The sequence below is a fragment of the Anoplopoma fimbria genome, chromosome 19 (genome assembly GCF_027596085.1).
Source record: "Anoplopoma fimbria isolate UVic2021 breed Golden Eagle Sablefish chromosome 19, Afim_UVic_2022, whole genome shotgun sequence".
In the NCBI taxonomy this organism is placed as follows: Eukaryota; Metazoa; Chordata; class Actinopteri; order Perciformes; family Anoplopomatidae; genus Anoplopoma; species Anoplopoma fimbria.
In genome coordinates, this window is record NC_072467.1 from 15135506 (window position 1) to 15158011 (window position 22506).

The 22506-nt window shown below is 39.7% G+C and overlaps 1 protein-coding gene across 1 annotated transcript in view; it reads right to left on the bottom strand.

The window, feature by feature from the left end:
* The window catches only part of sntb2 (syntrophin, beta 2), a 30454-nt gene extending 9822 nt beyond the window's left edge, over window positions 1-20632 (bottom strand). Inside the window, 4 exon segments of the mRNA XM_054620607.1 lie at window positions 895-1105; window positions 2592-2811; window positions 19214-19668; window positions 19670-20632. Coding sequence (XP_054476582.1) covers window positions 895-1105; window positions 2592-2811; window positions 19214-19668; window positions 19670-19941 — 1158 coding nt within the window. The 5' untranslated portion in view covers window positions 19942-20632.
* Between the last annotated feature and the right edge of the window lie 1874 nt (window positions 20633-22506).

Here is a 22506-nt window from a genome sequence, read left to right on the forward strand (position 1 = left end):
ACGGCCCTGCTGACACCGACTGCTACCACCATTATTATTACTAGTCACATTACCATTACTATTACCTGTACCATTTTTTAAGCATTTTAGCTTTACTTCCACCCTGAAGCCCTTTTGCTTTCTCGTTCTGCAGGTTTCCATGAATCGTTGTGGTACCTGGACCGTAGTCGTGCCTCCTGCTGTGAGCCGACTGACACCCACTGCTACTTCGATTATTATTATTAGTCACATTACTATCCCTATTTTCATGGCTATAATTCTACTGTAATAATTGCTGCTGTTATTATAAGTAGTCTTATTATATGAATCATTTATGTCATATACATCGAATGTGTTGTATCTCTGTTATGCTGCTCATTCTGTACACATGACATCTATTGCATTCTGTCCATCCTGGGAGAAGGATCCCTCCTCTGTCGTTCTCCCATAGGTTTCTTCCTTTTTTCTCCCTGTTAAAGGGGTTTTTTAGGGGAGTTTTTCCTGTGCCGATGTGAGGGAAGGACAGAGGATGTCGCATGTGCACAGATTGTAAAGCCCTCTGAGGCAAATTTGTAATTTGTGATTCTGGGCTATACAAAATAAACTGAATTGAATTGAAAATGGCTATGTGCAGCATTCCAAACGGTTGGAACATCATCAAAACACAATAAGATAGATAGTTTCACGCAAGAAAAAAATATTTGATCAGAGATTTGTTAGCCTCGGCGTTTAGCAAATGCAGATCTAAACCTTCAACCAGATCTAAAATGAAACAAGTTGTTGTTCCCCAACTTTAGTCGTGAATGTATCAATAAATAGCTTTCCAAATAAAAATAGTTGATTTCCTGTTGAAGTGTATGTGAATGACATCAGCTGGACAGCTAAACACAGAGCCAAGCCATTAAACCAAGGTACCTGTTCGGCCAACCAGCCGATGTGTTTGAGGTGGGGGTGCGTGGTGGACGAAGACGTGGCCCCCAGGTAAGCGTTGACGTGAGCCAGGGTGTGCGGCAGCAGAGCGGCAATGTTGGTGTGGACGGCGGTGAACCAGGAGTTGGCAGTGGGGCCGTCTTTGCAGCGCAGCACTACCGTGTGCTGGCCGTCCGGGGAGTGGAGCTCCAAAAGTCTAAATGGGACATGCATGAACTGTATCAGCAACCTCCACACAGGAACGACACTAAATAATGTAAAGTTCTCACTGAAAAGAACCAACCACAATCCAACAAGGTCATTATAAAGGTCAGCATTACTCCGCTTTCTGAGGTTTTTTTATGAATTAAATATCTTTTGGGGTATATTTAATTGAAAATACATTTTATTCTTTGAAATGTACTTGAAACAAGCTATATCTAAGCTATAGCTAAATATATAATTGTTCTATGTAATCTCCTTTGACCTTCCTCTGTATCCTAGTACAATGAAAGGAAATGATGGAATATTAAAACTTGACAGGTTTAACAATTCATTTGGGGCCTAAAATGAATAGGGATGCCAGATATTATTTTCAGAAGTCACCCTGGAATGCAATCATTTGGAATGTGAGTGGTACTGAACATATTCTGTGACAGTTTCTGTTAAAAAACAAAAAAGTTACTAAAAAGACATTTTCATAAAAGTTGTCACTGCTTTTGTCATGGAACCGATATATATGTATTATATATTGAGGGCTCCGGACTAACATTTTCCACTGGGAGCAGGAAAACTTTAAGGAAGGAGCAAGCACAAAATGTAAGAGCACTAATTCACTGGCATTCTACATTCATATTTTTTTCCACTGTGGTATTCTAACTGTGTGACAGATAATAATTGGTATTAACTTGCGGTTTTATCTTTAAATGAGGGGACATAAAGTGAAGTAGGGCTTTTGTTAACAAATATGAATAAATTGTGCAGTCGAGTCTTACGGCTACTCCTATAAAGGTTCTATAATTGTAATCGATCGAATTGATTACAGTAAAATAATATTTAATTAATATTTTGGCATCTTGTTCCATCAGTCTCTCCAGAGTCATCCAAACTGATCTATCAATTAATTATTAATAAAATCATGTCTGTAATCTTAGCAGTGGTGACTCTTTTTCTGCATACATTTATTAATTGTACTTTCTCTCTCTCTCTCTCTCACACACGCAAATACACACTCACTTTCTCTCAAATAGTGTGTTTTAAAGCTGCAGACCTGCCAATCAAAAACCTGATTTGACATGTTAAATAAAGGGTTTAGATAATAGTGACAGCAAATGAAAAATATAAACAAAATGCAATGACAAGAGTTAAAACTAACCAACAAGGATATGACTGATATGTCATATGGCTACATATGGCTTGGCATACTGCCACTGGGAAATGTAATATGAGCCACCTGTTGTAGAAATGTTTGCAAAGGGGATTTCATTCAAATTTAATGTCCTTTATCAAAATGTGCTTATGTTATTTAGCCACTTATGCATCACTTTTTGTATTTCTTTGATCTTTTTCATGTATTTAATTTCCACAAACAACAGCAATTCCTGAGGATCATTATCTCTTAAAGAAGTTAAAATACAGGGGAAATAAAACAGCTACAACTCCTACACACTCAGCTGTTTCACACCAACGTCTTCACATGGTACCTGTTCTCCAGGTCGGGCATGGTGAGGTTCCTGCTTATGAAGCACATCTTCAGGCTGATGACTTTTCTGTCCTTGGAGGAGGAGGGACCGCAGTGTTTGGGCGACCCGGAGTCCTCGCTGCCGCTGTAGCTGGGCGACTGCGGTCGGACGCCGTCCCACGGCAGGTCGGCCACCAGGGACGGCTTCTTGAAGAGCGGGGAGACCTCGCGGATGTACTTCACTGTGGGGGAAAAAGAAGAGGATATACTGTATATCAACCGATGTACATCAGAAACTCGGCCAATACAAGGTGGTTATTGACACAAAATAGAATATCAGAAATGGTATTTACTACAGAATATGCCATCGCCCTGTTGTTTTTGTGCAACCAATAAACCATATTTGGAATGCGAGGAAGTGACGTAGAGACACCGTGTATGTCTCACAGTAGCTCCGCCCTAAAGCATACCCTGCTTTATGGTCTATTTGACTCTAAATGGACTATCATTTACTAAATGAACATCATGCTGTTTTGAATAAGACTTGAAATTAAAGATTGAGACCATAAACTCATGTTTACAATGTTTACTGAGGGAATAAATCAAGAGAGTAGAGTCATTTTCTCATAGACTTCTATACAATCAGAGGAGATGGCGTCTGGTGAAAGTTAGAGAGAACTTTTAAGACTGCATTGGCTCCCACCAGCAGAACCGTTGGTTGCCGCCTGGGAACAAAAGAACACATGTAGCTTGCTAACCGATCCAGATATCCGTTACTCCTCATGTGTAACTCTCAACAGGGCCGAGAAGGAAGCGAGGTGGCTCACTCGTTAGCCACTTCCATCGTGTTTGTTTTTCCCACTAACAACGATGTTCATTAAAAAAGATGCTCTATCTGTGATATTTAAAAAAAAAAAAATGTGAAATACAATGATTCCAGTATTTTTTTGTGTCATTTTAAGAGTTTTAAGCATATTATGATGATCATCGGAATAATATTGTTAATCGTAATTACTTTTGGCCAGGATGATCGTGACATTAAATTGTTTATAATGTCCCAAGCCGAAATGGAAGAAGCCTAATTTTGTAAAGCTACAAAAGAATGAGAGTGACAGTGAATCCAATAAGTTTTTCCTAGGTACAACAATCCTCCTCTGAACCGGCCAAATCAAGCAAAAACCCTTTACAAATATGTGAGATCCAAAGATATAAGTCTTATGGTAGTAGAATAAACACGTCAGGTTGGAGTAGTTTGTTAGGACAGCTGTTAAACATCCACGGATCTTGAAGGAAACAGCGTGTTGATAGTTTTGACCGTCAGTGGGATTCCGCCCAATAACACCCAGTCACTCAGGATATATGGTGCGGCCAGCCGTAAAAGCAGGCCATAAGGAAACACTCTGGGAAGTTTTTCTGGAAGAAGGCGGCCCTTAATCTGCTTTTAAATACACTTTGGGGCCCCGGTTGGGGTGAGACTTTTCAAAAACACGGTTGCAGAAAGCTGTGGCTCGATTCTGTCGGCACTGAGCTTGTAAATTCAAGTGGGACAGAAAACAGATCTTGTGTTTTGTCCAAGCTGAAGTTTAAATGGTACCTCATTATTCATTCGACAAGTTATTCGGATGGGAAGAATACTGGTCACGTTACGGCCAAGAACTCGGAATGTAAACAGTTCCTGCTATCTTCCAATAGGTCTTAAAAGGACATAGTGGTCCCCTGTGTGAAATTATCTTGGAAAATACGAGTGGACTTGGCCGTACAGCTGTGAGCTTGGCGGGTCGGCTCCGAAGTGATGGATTCACTTTCCAAATTTGGTCCTGCAAGCCCCCGTTGCACTCTTTTATCCTCCCGCGCAAGTGCCCACTTCATCTTCTCCGTTTTCTCCGATGCACAACGTCACATTCTACTCGTGTGAGAGTGAATACAACAATTGAAATAGATTGTCTGGATATGTGTGTGTGTGTGTTGGACCGTCGGTCCTTATATGAAACCCGACTCTCAAGAGGTGATGTCACTCTCTAATGACTAGGGATGCCCCCCCGATACCCGGTTCTAAACCGGAACCGATAAGAAAGTAGTAAATAGGCGGGGTATCAATAACAACAACAAAACCCTCAAAAGTACCGGAGGAAACACCAGCAATCTGTCAAAACATTTGGCAAACACACATAACATAAATGTGCTGAAATGTTTTCTGTTTTGCTAGCAGTCCATCCTCGTCCACTGCAGATTACGTTAGCGATGTCATACGGAGTATGATCATAAGAGCTGGCTAATAAATGAAAGCTAATCGCTGAGCTGATTATCAAGCTGTGCCTGTATTTTGGAAATGTTTGACACAGGAGAGGCTGAACGAGTGTCACAGTTACACAGTTTATTGTGAAAGGCCTGCACCCATTCTCAACAGTGGAGTCAAAGGGATTTGGGTAACAAGTCAGTCAGTGTATATTGAGTTGTTTGATGCATAGTTATTAATAAGGGGAGCAGCTGTGTTGTTATAAGTTAGTGTTATAAGTTATAACACTAACTCATTACAACACAGACTAGCAGCTTTTAATAAAGCAATGTCATTCTTTTTTAATTAATTGTCATTTTTTTCACACAAAATAATTAAAAAGAGCCGATAAGTAGTATCGATAAGGAACCGAACCGATAAGCAGTATCGATAGTAGTACTAGTATCGATAAAAACCTAACGATACCCATCCCTACTAATGACGACCTGGACATTAGGTTTGCCGTGTGTGAGCGTGTGTCTCTAGAATGAGCTCAGCAAACACAGTTCATGAGTGAACTTAAGAGGGGGAGAGGCGACGCATGACTCCCTGCATGCTTCGTGTGTGTACATTACACTGTGTATGACTCAAGAGTTAAAGGCGGGGCTGGTAGTAACGCAGAGGCAACCGGCCAAGAAATCAAAAGGCCTGTTTCAGCGGCCCTGACAAATGCTACGCCCGCTCAGACAAGGTCTGGGATCATTTCTGCAGACGTAAGTGGTTTTGGGTAAGTGAGTGAGTGTGAGAGCATTCCTGAATGCCCATGTTCATGTCTGAGGATCGTACTGAAGAGGATGTCTCTGCTGCGAAGCTTCACTTTCAGCCTAATAATTTGATTTGCCGCAGAGATGTTCTACCGAGGTATTTCCGTCCACAGCGCAGACCCGGGGCTTCTGTGGTTGTGCATGTTTATATCTTCACATATCAGATGAACTGCTCCAGAGCATCCCTGTACGGTGTTCACGTCCTCTGTTCACAGGTCTGCAGTTGTTTGCAAAAGTAGTAATGATCCTCCTCATAAAACTGTCTCAACGTTAATGACCACACTGTATTAAGAACTGGGATGTAGTTTACAGGGAATGAAGAAATAATCAATCCTAGCAAATGTCAAATTTACTACTGCTGCCCAAAACCTTAAAGTTACTGTGAGGACTGTTTATAACTGGTTATGAAACAGCCTAAATGTAATACTGAATCCTCCTTATGACCTACATAAGTAAACAAGATCATCAGCGAGAAGATTGTCTATTGCTATTAAGCTGTTCTTAACGCCACTGGGTCCGATTCACTGCTAAGATTAACGGCACCCTATGTTTACATTTTCACAGGCAAAGTTTGGCAGTGAGTTAGGTAGATAGATACTGGGGCATTATCAGCAAAGAGAAAAACGAGAATTTTAAAAAGCTTAAGAAAATTAAGGGATTTGAAATCATAACTGATCCTGACCAGGCAATCTTCGTCCTAGCCTCGAATGTAATATGTCGATTTTATCAATGAAATACATTGGCTGTGATTTTTCCAACAGTAGGGGGGAGGGGAAGGTTTTGAGTTTGCTGATCCCAGACCGCCTCATCAGATCCAGCCTGTTATGATGGTGGAGATAAAAAAAATGCAGTAAACAAACAGAAGAACGTGGTAGAACCCAAAATGCTCCGGCTTTCTCCTTCCTGTGGACAATGCTTGGTTTTGATTCAGTTGGTTTCAACATGGTGGCTGGATCGCAAACATTCTCATTTTACGGCTAAACAGTACACTAAATTATGTTTCTGAAAACCTTTTAGGTGAGATATAAACAAAGCACTAACCAGATCTGGATTCTTATTTGATCAGCTCTGCCTAGTTTGACACTTTGATCTTAGTTTCTCGATCCACCGTGTTTTGCGATGTATGGACCTTATTCGCATAAAATTGAGATTGAGTCATGATTATGCAAATTCAGTCACGGCATATGTGATTCTGTGATTGAGCATGATGACCAACATGCAACAGGCAATGACAAAAGTGATGATACTGCATAATCAAGTGTACTGAGAAAAGAAGTAAAGGACCCAGAGTGGCTCCCTGTGGGACCCCATTGTAGTAAAATAACCTCTCCACATATGAAATCAAATGCAGGCTTGTGACGTTCATTTCTAATATCTGTGCCTGGTAAATTAGCTCAATATGTGGTAGATGCAAAATTCATCACATTATTTGTGTATGTAAATATCTAAAGGTCACGAACTTTGTTTGAAAACGATGTCTGGAAAGTTATACCCATGAGACATAACACATACACGGTACACCTACACTCTCCGCAGCCATCTATTTAATGTCAGTCCTAACTGAGCTATGGCTACTTTAACTACGTACAGACTAATTTGAGAAAAATAGAGTAGAACTGAAAGCTGCATGTGCATACATGTTAATGTTTTACAGAACAAGCCTTCTAATCAGCGGCACAGGGAAAGAGGATATGGGAACAAGTCGTTTCCCATTACAGGCAGGGAGTTTCACAATGATGGTTGTTTTCTGTAAAGGGGAACGTGAAAGCAGGCCATCATCATTGTTAAGAGTGAGCACTTACAAACTTCATATGAAGAGTTGGTTAGTTTTTCAGAATTCATAAATATTGCCACTGGATTTTCTGAAATTGTTGGTTGGCAACCTCCAGCTGATGATTTCCTAACTAACGTTTACAGGGGTTCCACTGAGTTACATTATGATGCTTTTAAGCTCCATTCAGAAAAAAAGATTGCATTTTGTTTTTAACACAACGGTATCGTAACGGTACTCGGTATCGGCCGCTATGCAAGTTCACGTATCGGAATTAGCATCAGGAAGGAAAAAATGATATCGGAAAGTCTCTAAATGTGACACCATAAATAAGGTGCTGACAAACTCGTCCACAATTTTCTCCATTTCTCTGGCTCTATGATTTTAAAATAATATTTGCAAAAAGGTTATTATCATATCTTTCAGTTTATGTTGTAAGATAACTCCACAAACAACAAAAATGTTCTGCTGCCGTGGAGCTCGTGAATGCTCTGTTGTGTAATGTGTTGTTGGCAGTGTGGACCACTGTACATCTGCTCCTATTCAAGTTTTGTTTGGCTAAATGAAAGGGCTGTGAGCGGTCGCAGTCTTTGATGTAGCCACAGAAAACAGATCCTTCGTCATGGGATGTAGCCTCTCCTAACAGCTGAGATGCTCCACACACCACAGGGTTATCAATTGTCCCTTTTCTAACGGCTACATTGTCTCCATTTTCCCACTAGATAATAACTCATCTTCTTCACAGTCTCTAAATCTGAGATAAAATGCTTTTTTGGCCCTTTCCATCCTCACAGACAGATTTAGTGCTTCCTGCTGGCATCACATCTCACTATCTCTTCTTACTTTGGTGCTGTAAAATGAAGTCATTAGTTCTGTCGGGCCTTTCACTCAGCTCCACTTCTGCTTCTAATTAGGTCTGTACACAGAGGACTACTGGCTCAACGTGTATGTGTGTGTGCTCACACACTTTTGCCTCTGTGTATGCATCGACAAAAATGTGTGAAAAGGAGATTCCCCAGACATGCCAACCAACATCCCATTAGGCCAGCTGTTCTGCCTCCCTTCTGTTGGGTTACCTCTGTGTCTTTATAATGCAACCAACTGAAAACATTTGAGTACAAAATATTCCACACTGAAATAAATAAATAAATAAATAAATAAGGGTTGACAGTAAAATTATAGACACTGCAATCAAAATAACGTAGTATAGATGTGCTTAAAATTTATTAATGCCAAAGAAATAAAAATATTGATTCTAAAATGATTAAATTAATTTAAAAAATGACCACATCTTTCAGTTTGGTCTCGCAAATCAGATTCAGCTCAACAGCAGATAAAACTTTTGGATAAACGTTAATACATTTTAATCACAACCTCGTTTCACCAACAACAATAAAAAAAAATGTTTGCAAATCCAAAATTTGCCCAAAATACTGAAAAATCAACGATTTAACACAAAATATTGATTAAAATACGTATATTTAGTATAAATATATTTATATTTTTGTAAAAATGTTCTGGTTGATGTATGATAAAGACACCATACCCTTCACACCTCTGGTTGCAGCAACAGAGGGAGAGAGGAAAACAGGCAAGAGGAGGACGGACAGAAGAAAAAAAAAATTTTTACATGTAGAAGAGGAGGAGTGCAAAAGGCAGAAGAGTCTGACTCGACACATATTTGATTGTGGTGTTAGTCGTGGTGAAAAGCTATCCAAGAAACTACCCGCCTTCCACTCTCGTCTCTCACCACACACACACACACACACACACACACACACACACACACACACACACACACACACACACACACACACACACACACACACACACACACACACACACACACACACACACACACACACACACACACACACACACACACAATCATCTCATGGCATGGCCAAAATAACGAAATAATAGCTTGCAGAGCAGGGAGTGAGGCAGTCAGACCCCAGCCTCTGTATTTTCCCCCAAAACTGCCCAGAAATTCCCCTGTGGTTTGGCCTGCTGCTCTCTCCTCACTCGCTTCTCTCTCACTCTCCTCCCTCCTTTCTACTCTATCGACAGGCCTCCGTCTCTTGAGCTGTCCACCTATCTCTCATTTTCTTCATCCCTTTCCTCCATCCTTTCCCTTACCTCTCATAAACTCCTACCTCTGTCTTTTCCTTCTTGATCTTCTGTCCGCTCCCTCTTTCTTTATTTCTCCTTCACTTACCCCCTCCCTCAAAGTCCCTTTGTGCCAGAAACCTAATGAGAACAGTATGTCAGAATGTGTGTGTGTTAGTGTGTGTGTGTGGTGGGATACATGTCCTCATGGGGTCCCTCCTCTGTTATCCACATGTGAAGACACATTCACAATAGCATTATGAACATGTTTAAGGATTTTACTGTTCATTTCTCTGGTTCAAACCATTTAATACTTGTACTTATAGTTAGTTATAGAGTTGAAAAGAGTAGTTGAAAAATGTATTAGTTGATCAACAGAAAATCTGATTTCAGAGCATATATATATATATATATATATATATATATATATATATATATATATACATACCCGCTGTATATATATTGATACTACCAAAGACAAAAAATGTGACTTGTAAAAGCCAATGTAAGAGGGCAGATCAATATCAAAAGCACAGATGTTACTAATAACATTAATGATGGCTGTTTTCTATTCAAGTGTCCCAGTAAGCCATGACAGTGTGACAGCAAGACGACATGAACAATACCTGGGACCCTGAAGGGATCAGTGTCAAGAGTCAGTAGTGCTTGTTGTATGGTCGAAATTGCTAAATCCTGCCCCTTGTTGATACTCCACTAAGCCGACAGAGCTACATTGCCATGGAGCCCACACTGTCACTAACTGCACTCCCTGAATCATTTTTGAAAAAACAAGTGATTTCAGAGAGAAGCAGACAGAAGGGTCTACAATATGTGTTTGAAGGATAAATCCAGGATGTTAAACTGATTCAGCAGTTAAAACATGTTAAAAAGATAAAGATAGAAGCTAAAGCTACAGATCACGGTGAACCACCACATCACCTGGAGAGCAAGACATAAAAAATGAAATTAAGGATAAACATTGTACCTGTAAAGCCCGGTAGGTCATTATTCACCGTTACAAAAATGTAAAAGCACACATTCAGTATACCTTCAGTAGCTAGCGTAGCATAGACGTGCTAACGCTAGTTTATGATGTGCTTATGTCCTCTGCTAATGTTAGCTCAAGTACAAACGTAACATTTTAGAAAGGTATATCTCCTCTCTAGCTCTTTGCCCAAAAACAAGTATCAATATTACAGCTATCAGAAATAAAATTAAAAATGAACGAGGGCCTACTTCAGACTAACTATAAACTTCTGTATCGAGAAATCCTCAATATGAATTGATTCATATAATCAGGACAACTATATTAATCTGGATCTCTTCAAATTTGTCACCGGTGACTATTTTATGGCATGAATGACTAAATGACCCGCAAAACCCTGAGCAAATATAATTCATAAGACTGTATATATAATCGCACACACAATGAGTCCAAAACCGGATATGAATCAGCACTTCCTGTTCTTTCGTCTCAAAGTCAATGTTTTTTTGAATGGATTTGTGGTTCGATGCCTGAAATAAGGTCTATAGTAAAAACTAGCTTAAGAGATTTTAAGGTTTTGTTCTACGATATATATACATCAATACCCCACTCATGAATTTTGAAGCTTTTACGTGTCCTTGAGATGTCGTCACTAGAACACTAGTCCTCCTTTAGGTTATGTGATAGTAGTTGGTTCCTTTATACACTAACGTTAGCTTTTTACCTTTAGCAATTGCGTTCACGCTTCAAAAATCATAAAAGTGGTGTTCAAGTATCATAAATGTTTATTTGCCACAGCTCATTTTCTACAATAATCCAGAATGGATCGAGGGAACCAGTGTGATGCTAACTTCCTGGTTGGCCTACACAAATACATCAACCCTGCATCTCTCTATTAAGGACAAACTATCTCTAACACAGAGATCACAACCGGAATCAAGTATTCCCTTGATCCCTTAAACTCAGAGTCACACCTGCTCCCTCCTCTTTGTTGTCCTCTCACCTGAATCAGAGGAGAAGCCTTTGGGAAATCACACTGTTGAAATGTGAACACTCAAGTGTGTTTATCTGCAACACCATGAAATTACATAAGTCAGTTTTCTAAAGGCCAGTGCGTCCAGTGTATGTGTATTTTAATGTGTGTCAACTTTCTACAAAGGATAAAGGAGATTATGGACAAAAAATAATCACATTCATCATTCTCTACTGTAGTGGCTGTTAAAGATTACAAATGTCCCCACAGGGAGGAAAAGCTGGATGCTTTCTGCTATGGTGGAGCAGGGCTTCAGTAAAAATATGCGATCGAGAGGTCGGCATTAATAATTTCTAGTAGCTGATTCCTCGATAATGCTAGATTGTGAACAAATCAGTTTAAATCGACAAGAAGGGAGCTAACGATAGTTAACGTTGTAAGCAGCTGGTTGGAAGCATGATTCTGCTTGGCTAAATGACGGAGCTAACAGCATAGCAGCATTTTGGCAACTAACTTTACCAGACACGTATTGTAATTCATTCCTATCATGCCGCTCAGATAAATCACAGTGAACGCCTCTTCTGTCGATAGCACACCGTATTAGCACAGTGATGCTCTCAACGGAGCTAACAGCTAATGTACAGAGGTTCCACGATGTTACATTACGGCGCATTCAAGTTCCAAACAGTAAAAATAAGTAATGGGCAGATTACATTTCATATGTAATCGTGTAAAATGTAATTTGGGGCTAGAACCTAAATAAATCCAGTTGTTTGAAGGAGACGTTTTCACACTAATACAAAATATATGTTATTGTCTACCTTCCTAACACAAGCTTTAAGCATCTTATAATACAACATTAAAACTACTAATGCCCACCAAATATTAAAATAAAATACATCATTTTTTATTTATTGCTAATTCGAATAGTGTGTTTTATGCAAATAACCACTATAGTTGTCAATAACAAAATTAAAGGATAACATTTAGAATGTATTATTTTTTATCTGCGATAAATTGTCCAAATCACTCTATATTTTCCATTTTCAGGCAATAAGTTTTGTCTATCTTGCAAGTGAAACATCTCAGTTGCTTTCCTTAAAATCTTTAATGTCAAGCCCCGTAAAGTTTTACAAACTAGGAGACTCGATAAGACTCACCTTCCTACCTGACACAGGATACGGGTCTTAGGTTAACAGTCTTTATACTCAAAGTTAACGGGGCCAATAAAAGTCTGTTAGAGAGTGAGACGCAACACGGTGCAGGTTGAATTAATTAAGCTATTTCTTCTCTAATTTTGTGGCTGTAAATTAGGGTTGCAACTTACAGTTAATTTGATTATTGATTAATATGTGGATTTTATAATTTATTCTTGTCTAAGAAATCAATAATTTTTTGGAAAATACATTCATGACATTCGAATTTTATTCTTACGAAAACATACAATTCACTTTGAATTTTTTTTCAGAAGAGGGTGTTGTCACTAATATCCCTACCGGATACAACTATTACAATGACTCATAATTCATCGCTCATAGAGGCGTTCAATGGTTTCTTGTCTTGTTTGTTGAGTGGCCAAAAACGTTATAATCTACATCATATGACAAATCTCAGTCACAAAAAAAATACATTAACTAATGTTTATATGCAACCCTTAAGGTTTAATTAGATTTGAGCTAAACTACCTTACTTCACAGTGTTTATCATCTCTTCTAGAAACACTTGGTTTCATTACATAACGCTCTGTTTCAAATGTTCAGAGTATTTAGGTTCAAAAGGGTGATGCACCAAGTGAAATCCGCTCTGTGGGAGACCAGATGTTTCTCCCTGGCGGCAAATGAATGCTACTTCTGAGCCAGTTTCCACTTTGCTCAACTACAGGACAGCTGGTTAAAGCAGCTCACAGAGCATCCATCATAACAACGCCACAGTAACAACATAAATACTAAAATCTTACTAAACTATACTCTCTTTAGCTTAAGGGGACAGGCAAATAGGGTAAACAAATTAGTTGTTTCTATTGCATGGCCATGAAATTTCCCTAAAGGATTACTTACCCAACTTTTCTGAAATTCTATGTTTAAATATTCGAATTGACCATTATTTTATTAAATATATGCTAATTTTCATACATTTCCAAAACAAAAAATCTGAACATTGGATAAAGCCAGGTTCAAAATTGTGTTTCATTTTGTTGACATATTAGAATCAAAGTTTTTGGAGATATCTCCTTGTATTACTCCATATATATGAAAATACTGTCAAGAGCCTTTTAAAATCAATTTTCTCCATGTTTCTACTTTTAAAATATTGTATATATAGGGCTATGAATGATATATGAACAAAAAAAAAACTTCAAAATAAGAATGAAAGTGGAAAGTTCAGTGCTTCTGAAGTAAAGATTTCTGGACCTCAGTCTGAGATACGGTAAAGATTGAACTAATAGATATCAGAATGAAACGTCACCATTTTATGACTAACATTAAGACAATTACTTTTTTTTAAGTTGTCTGAAATATTATGTTTAAATATGCAAAAGAGGCATTATCTTAGAAATCTACATCACAAAAAACAGACAAAGTAGTAAAAATAAACAGCTCAATGTGTATTTTGGATGTTTTCTTACTACTAGTCTGAAAGGAGACCTGATATGGAACCAAGGGTCTCAAAATTGATTAAAGAAACCACTGTTTTTGCCTGTAGTGTCTTGCCTTAAAGTTTAAGTAATCTTTTTTTTTTATTTCCTGTCTATGAGGAAGTATAACTCCACAACAAGCTTGTTTGACATATTATCACCTGTTAAAGTTGTGTTAGCAAACAGTACACATAAAGCAGATAGAGAGGAATATTAGCATACATTTGGAGTTGTGTGTCTGCCAACAAATAAAACAAGTCCAATACTCACTTTACTTTTAGCTCTGATCTTCCGCCTTTGCTCAGCTGCTAGCTAAGCTGATAAGCTTAATGGAATTAAAGCAATGAAAACTGACAACAGAAACATTGATCTGGTTTCTCAGGGTAATTCTCTTACTTCACTGTGAACCGTTTTCATTGAGTTCTTTTTAAAGAAGAAATGGTCCCTTTGACTCTAAACATTTTTCCATAGTTTGAGCACCGTGCGTTCTCAGAAATCTGAGACGGAATCATTAAAACACTATATGTATTACTGATCCATGCGAAATCAAAATGGTACGCTACCATACTCTTCATACTAAGTCTGATGTCAAATTGAGTATGTCGTGTAAAATTGGGTGAACTGACCCTTTAAGTAAGACTTGTGTCTTAAGATAACTGTTGTTTGAAACCATTTAAATATTGCAGATTTTAATTTAGTTGAATTTGTGTTGGTATTTTTGATTCCATCCTCAGACAGGATTAAAAGTAATTAGCTGACTCCACGGAGCAATAATTTGTCTTTCATGTATGAATATATTTAGTACTAACAAGTATAAAGTTAGTTGCAAACTAGTGCAAACTAGTCCGTTTCTTTCACATTCTAGGAGTCCATTTTAAATTCCCTGGCTGGACACCAGAGAGATATCTGCGGATGGACATCGGCGCTCATACTGAGACAGAGCTGACGGACTGTCTTGGCCTATTTGAGGCAGTGCAGACTCACAGGCCCCGTGGCAGAGGGACACGGTGAGCAGAGGGTCAGCTGGTGTTGGCCTTCTGAACAAAAGAAAAGAAGCGCTCCCCGTCAGGAGTGTCCCCGTTTTGGTCAATGGCCCCTGTGTCTGGTATGTGCTGTATTTAGTCCTCCAATTACCCACACAAAGGGCTCCTTCCACCAACCAGCAGGATAACCCAATGAGACACCAGCCTCAACTAATCATTTGGACATATGGGATATTATGTCAGTCAGCTGGTGAGGGGGATTAACCAGCAGTGTGTCAGTCTGGGATATGTCATGTGTTAATGCGGCAAAATAACTCATATTCATTCAATCCAATGGCCAACAAACCTTAAGTCTGAATAGGGCAGGGAGATATATCATGATATTTTTTACCAAATACCTTCATGTCGATATTGCAGGGATATTGTCGGGTGGTTAAAATAAGATTTTTGATGAATAATCATCAGTAATGTGGATTTATGGCTAAGTGTGTAAAGTCAAATAATAGAACAGCGAGAACAGTGTGGTGAATTCAGAAAATATCATGACTTAACTGTAATTCAGCCGTTAAAAGCAGGAACATACAACACTTACAAAATTGAAGACAGTATCTAGTCCCATATCACTATATTGATATAATATTGATATATTGCTCAGCCTGAAGATGAAAGCCTACATGCCTGCATGGCAAGAAAACGTTTGTCTATGGCAAACAAATAAATATAATCCATCATCATAACAAGTGATTTGCCTTGATTAAGAATTGCAGTACAACTAGTATGAGTCAGTTTTAATATTTTAATTAACAGAACAAAATTAACCAAACATGATTCAATTTGGCTATAATCTTTTACTCTTTTACCATGATCAGTTTATTCAGTATTGTATTTTATTAATTTAATTATTTTTTTTACTTCATTTGGTGTGCATTAGTGAGTTCATCTTCCCTCTGTTTTCATCATTTTTTGACGTATTGTTAATCATTTGTAGAGCACTGTGAATGGCATTTGGTTGTTTGAAAGGTGCTATATAAATCAAACTTGATTGATTGAACTAGTTCTCTCTTTAAGGACATCTCTGATATTATTGAAGAAGGTTTAATAATCTAGTGTTGCTTGACAGGATTATCTATTTTGGATACAAACAAAGAAGATTGGATCAACCTAAATAAGATAATTTGACTCTCTGGAATCGAGCTTTGTACTGCGAAGCTTTAACGGAGAATAACCAGACATGATTGATACCAGTTAGTTGATTTCCGGTGTAAAAAAAGACAAATGATATTATGCTGGATATTTATAGCCGTGTGTTTATATTTGGGCCAAAATTATATTGACAACCTATTAATGACATGGCCTGCTGCATCCATCACCTTCTCACTATGTGTTTCTCTCTTCCTTCATGCAAGAACCAGCAATAAAAAACCCTGAAAGTGTGTTTCCAAGTGTGGAGCAGCACGATCCACCCAAGCCTCCGCTGCCGCCGGTGTTGACCTTTGCCCTAAATGTGCACATGCAAGCGGAGGTCAGGAATGTGGGGCTCCTAAGCTAATTGTGAGAATATCTGGGGGGTTATGTGTTGTGTACGCGGCAAAATGGCCTGGAAAACTCCAGCCTCGTTCTGTTTCATTCTCAGAGCTGTGGGAGTGGAGACAGAGACAGAGACAGGGGGGGGGAGGGAGCCGGTCCACAAACAGCAGTGCTTGCCCTACTGTCAAACTGACAAACAGTGACAGGCAGCTGACACATTCTTCAGAAGGGGAGGCCCCCGTCCTCCCGTCTGCACCCCAAGAGTATCTGCAAATGATTATGTTCTGTACCGATGATGGTTGCAAAATTCTGAATTCCCCGATAGTTTTTAAATTATACTCTTCCACTGTGTAACATAATGTGTTAGCATCTGCATATGTAGAGATCTCCATCAACCATCTGATAAAAAACTGTTAAAACACAATATGTGGAGTCATTTCTGATCAGGTGAAAACCTGATGTTGATACCATTTGTTGATACAGAGCCTCTCAGCACAGTGGAGGGCTTAAAGATTCTAGGACAATTCACCTCGGTTTATTTTGGGAGGTGCAAAAAAAAAAGGCCCTGTTTTGTCTGGAGCGGAAATGTGCCGCACATTGATCCGTTCGTACAATTCCTGCTCGTCAGTATTCACCCGGCATTCGTTTCCAAACCATTAAACGCTGCATTTAGCTGTTCCTGGCCTGAAGTTTCCAAAAACCCCTCAGGGCTCTTGTGGAACTCTCTCCCTCCGATTCCCTCTTTTACCACTGTTCTAAAGATGGAACTGTTCTATATCAGCGCAGTTTGGGATCCCAACTCATCTCCATGGAGCTCTGTGCAGTCCCATAACGAGGCCAGTACTCTTCTCCTGGTGAACGCATTTCTCTTCCTCCATCTACAGCACCTATATGTCACTATGGATGTATCATGGTCCTTCCATCTGAACTTAAAAGCAAACTTTTAGGTTTTTTGATAATGAAAGTTAATAAGTAATATAGAGCAACATTCATTTGAAGTTGGGTTTGTGGCAATCTGACAAATTGAAGTCCAATATTAACCCTCCTTTTAGCAATGTTTTGGTCTCCACCACATCCTGAGAAAAACATCTGGCTCTTTAGCTGCTGGATGTTGGGACTGATGATTCCTTGCAAATTAAGCAAACAAACTTCCCCTTTACTTCTGTAAAAAACTACTAACTTTCCCCAACGTTTCTGACATTTTCTGGCACTGTCCATCGTTATCCTTTGTCTTTTTGGCTCCAACACTGTCACAAAGTCAACTGAGGTAAATGTTTTCACCGACAACTATTCAATGTAGGTCAAAGAGTTGTTAAAAATGGCAGTGAACACTGGACTTCAATAGAAATGTATTAGAAATTTGCTCAAACCATATCCTAGTTTATCTTAAAATTTGAAATCCATTTGAAAACGGGAAGCGGGTCGCAGTTGGCCCCCTCCGAGCTGTAGTTTGGGCCCCCATGATTTAAGGTCATTAAGCGGTTAATTTAAAAGGCCACAGTGGTTTCATTATGTTCTGTTTTGCAGTCATATTGGACAATAAACTATGAAAATCAAGACTGAGAATCTACAAAGTAGATTTAAAAAAGAAGCTAATTCCAGCCTCAAAATTATACTGGACTTACTTACAGATATTACTTCTTAAATCTGACACTGGCCAACATGAATTACATGTTGATATACTGATACATCATCTAAATTCAGTAAGAACACATTTTATGACCATATGGACCTTAACTTATCTTTTCAAATACAATATTCCATCTATTACGTGGTGGGATTTTTTATACCCTTACATGTTGTTCTTTTGGAAAGTTATACTTTAACACACTTCTGCTTTCTCTCCTGGACAGTATCAGATTTGTCTCACAGAGACAAATCTCATCTGCGTCTTTTTTACAGTGACCTCTTTATCTTCAGCAACCCACAGCCATTCAAATATACAGAGTACGTGTATCTAACCTCGGACTGTGACCACAACTGTGGTTACTCTCCTGTTACACTAATCAAAGGCTTTCTGTTCTGTTGATTTGTATTTAAGCCCTGCTCCTCCTCCTCTGGTCATAGATCAGCCTTGACTGTGAGCCCTCTGCTCTATGGCAGTATGTCTGCTGTTGAATCATGAAGGTGTTGCAGTAATGCTTTTTTGTGTGGTGAAAGTTTAAACCCACAGAAGGCGTGGAGTGTCTATGAAGGTCACAAAGCTTTAGTGATGGCAGTGTCCATCCTACTGCTCTTATTTTAAAGGAACCAATAGTGAGGTGCTGATGAATGCATTATCTTGTTATATTGTTAGTACAGCATCTTCAGAAATGATTGTATTTAATGTTTACACTTACAGTTCTGGGGACTGGGGCAACTACTGTTATATATATAAATACATTTGTTGTTCTTTTTATAAGTTTGAGTCTGACTGATTTCTGAGTCTGAGGATCAGGTTAGGCTCGTGCGGATATGAGTTTATGTATATTTATTAAAAGTAAAAGTAAAAGTAGCAAACCCAACTGCCGCACCCGCCAATAACTTCTATGAAAAGGGAGTCATGCAAGGAGGTGTGTAGCCGGACCACATGAGTCCAATCTCGGCCTTTGCAAGTCCTCGCCCTCGCGTGGGCCAACTTACCCTCCAGCGTCACTTCTTTCCCCGCCTTCTTGAGCGCCTGGACCGCCAGGTCGTGCGTCGCCTCCCGGAGGTCGTTCCCATTCACCGACAGGATTGCGTCGCCCACCCGGAGAGCCCGGCTCTGGTCGGCGGCGAGCCCCGGGAAGATCTTGGAGATGAGGATGGGCATCCGGTTCTCGCGCCCACCTTTGATACTGATCCCCAGCCCGCCTGACTCCTGTTTGACAACTCGGACTTTCCGCACCGCCTCCGAGGAGCAGTCCAGGCTGACGGGACCCTCGCCCTGTCTCGACCCGAAGCTGGACCCGGGACTGCCGTAGCTGGACCCGGGGCTTCCAAATTCAGAGTTTGTGCCGTTATTCGGGTACTTTCCGGAGCTGTTCGGACCGTAGTTGCCGTCGTATTGACCCCGGCTGACACCCCCGCGCCCTGGGCTGCCGCTGCGCCCCTTCCCCCTGGTTCTGGTTCTGGACCTGGTCTTGACCCGGGGACAGACCGCGGCCAGGGTTCCCCGGACTTGTTCCCGGGTCGTTTCCGTTCGACATGCCATTTCGCAGGCCCGCCGAAGAGTTGTTGTAGTCCCAGTGATTCGCCCCGTGCCCGGTTGCCTCCGCCTCGGCCGTTAAAGTCAGTGTTTCTCGGGTGAGTTCTGCGGCCACTCGGATCCAGCGGTCCCGGAGCAGAAGGTCCAGTTGACCGTTTTTGTCCGCTCTGGTCCAGACTGCCATTCCTTAGACGGGTTAGCCTGCTCCGAGGCGGGCCGCTTTCACACTAAAGTCATCATCAACTTTTTTCCTCTTTTTTTCAGAGTGCGCACAAGCAGCGACGAGGCTGCACTGGCCCGCGTCGACACACCCACTCCCACTGTGACTGCAGGCAGAGCGCGAGGGAGAAAAAACAGAAGGACTCCCTAAAAAACACGAGGGAGAGGGGAGAGAAAAGAACAACCGGCTGTGATGGGCCAGCCGGAGACGGCTTGTTGTTGAGTTCAAGCTCTAAAGCTCTCCGACTTCCACTGGAAAGTTAGCGACAACGAAACAACACAATATCTGCGCAGATCTTTCAAAATAAAACATATGACCGCTAAATTAGTTTTTGGGTCAACATTTGGAGGGGATATGTGCTACTTTGCATAAACCCCCAGAACATAAATCTTAAGATTGGACAAAGCTGTGTTCAAATTTCTTGTTTTTGTTGACATCTTAGAGTCACACGTTTTTATGGAGGGAATATGCGTAATAAATAGGAAAATACTGTCAACGGTCATTAAAAAAATCTATTTTTGCCATGTTGTTAGCAATAAAGTGTTGTATAAATGCGACCATGGATGATATATGAACAGACCTCTCCGCAAAAACCTTCAGAATATAATTAGGAATGTAAGTGGAAAGTTCGATGTGCTGCTGAAGTGGAGATTTCTCAGAGAGTCTGAGAAAAAACATTCAGTATATGTATTATAAAAGTTCATACATTTGCAAGGTGTAAGGTAAAATAAGGTATAGGGTAAAAAATTAAAACCTTATACATATGACCACAAATCTTTGCCAGTTCATTACTTACAGTAAGGCAATTTTGTATTACAAATTTTGGTGAATTTAGGGGAAATCTACTGACGAAAATAGACAAAAGTAGTAAAATATACAATTTAATGTATATTAAAGTTTATGAAGGAACAGTTTAAATTTCTCACATTTCATGCTTTTAATTTGAAAGCATAATCGCCTAACTTCCCGTTTCGCTCTATTTCACTCATTCTATCTTCACGCAGCTCGTCTTTCTGAAGTGAACTCAGAGCCGGATGACAGATGGAGAGAGCCAATAGACGTGTCGACCTGTAGATTATTTATTCATGATGGAAGAGGCGGGGCGTCCATCGACGCATTATGGATCCACTGACCGGGGACAAAGCCTACTTAAGTTCACCCACAGTGTTGCATCTATTAATGGATACAGCTGCCTACTATTACCGTTGTTTTCATATTCTGTAAGTTATAATGCCATTACCCAAAGTAGAAAGTCAACAGAACTGCTTTGGTCCTGAGTTTAACTCTCATGAGGGCCAACTGTCAAGTTGGAACTGCTGGAATGTCAGTCTCTCTGTGTCCACATTAGAAAACTTGTCTTCTTCTCATTCTGTCATAACCAATCTATTCCAGAACAACCATTTAATAGTCATGAGGAATAGTAAGGCTGTGATATTGAGATGACAAAACATTCCCACAAGAAAGTTAGTGACAAGTGTGTCCTGTCTGGCCTTCCTAAATCAGACTGAAATGTGTCTGTTTTCACTTTTCCTTTGATCACAAAATAACATGTGACAAAGAAAAGGTCTGCTGAGTCCACAAAATATTAATGACGTGATCTCAAGATTGTTTTCTTGCTCATGAATTATTTTGCTCGTGATCACAATAGAATAAATAATTCACCCTCATCTCTCCTGTGGTGTGATGAAGTGATTTCTTGAAATTAAAGGTGGCCAGACAACATCACATGGTTGTTAATGATTATTATATTTTAAACAATGTCTCCTGGATGTAGCCTTGTGTAAATGATCATATGGTCACCAGGTGTTACTTAGCTTAGATTCTGGACAAGCTGAGTAAAATAAGATAGGCTACCTTCCATTTATTATCTCTGCCAGGAGATAATGATATCAGTCTTGTGTGTGTGTGCATTTCTGTGTCTGTCCCCGGCTAATCTCGCATTCTGCTGCACTGAACTGCATGATATTTTGTTTGGCCAGTTATGGCTGAATTCTCAAGGAGCTCTCGTGGTTGGGGTGTCTCACACTTTTTCAAAACACCTTTTATTACCTGTTTTATTCTCGCATTGATTGCCCTCTGACTCTTCACTTACTACTCTTAACCGGCCCCCAGCAAGGAGGGCCAGATAGTGATGAAACAGCTGAGTGCATCGCTGCTAGAGGACGGGACGATAATGGATTTTTCAATGGATCCCAATAAAAACATTAACATTAATTCCATTATTGGGATAACTGTGAATTTACTCACTCTTGTAAAGAACTGTCTAGCTCTCTTTCATTGTAATGAGGTGAAAAAGTTTAAAAACCACATGACCTGACACAATATGGCTTTATTTTATTATTCATTTCTCCTTTATTTATTCAGGGGGACCTTATGATTTACAACGTTATTTGAGATTGATTGACACTAAAAAAATATGTATATTCTATCTGTGATGCAATACAAACATTTATATCTTAACAAAATTAAGGATGAAGTGATTACAGTATGTTTTAGTTTTATTCTAAGAAATTTAAGAATATTGTTTAT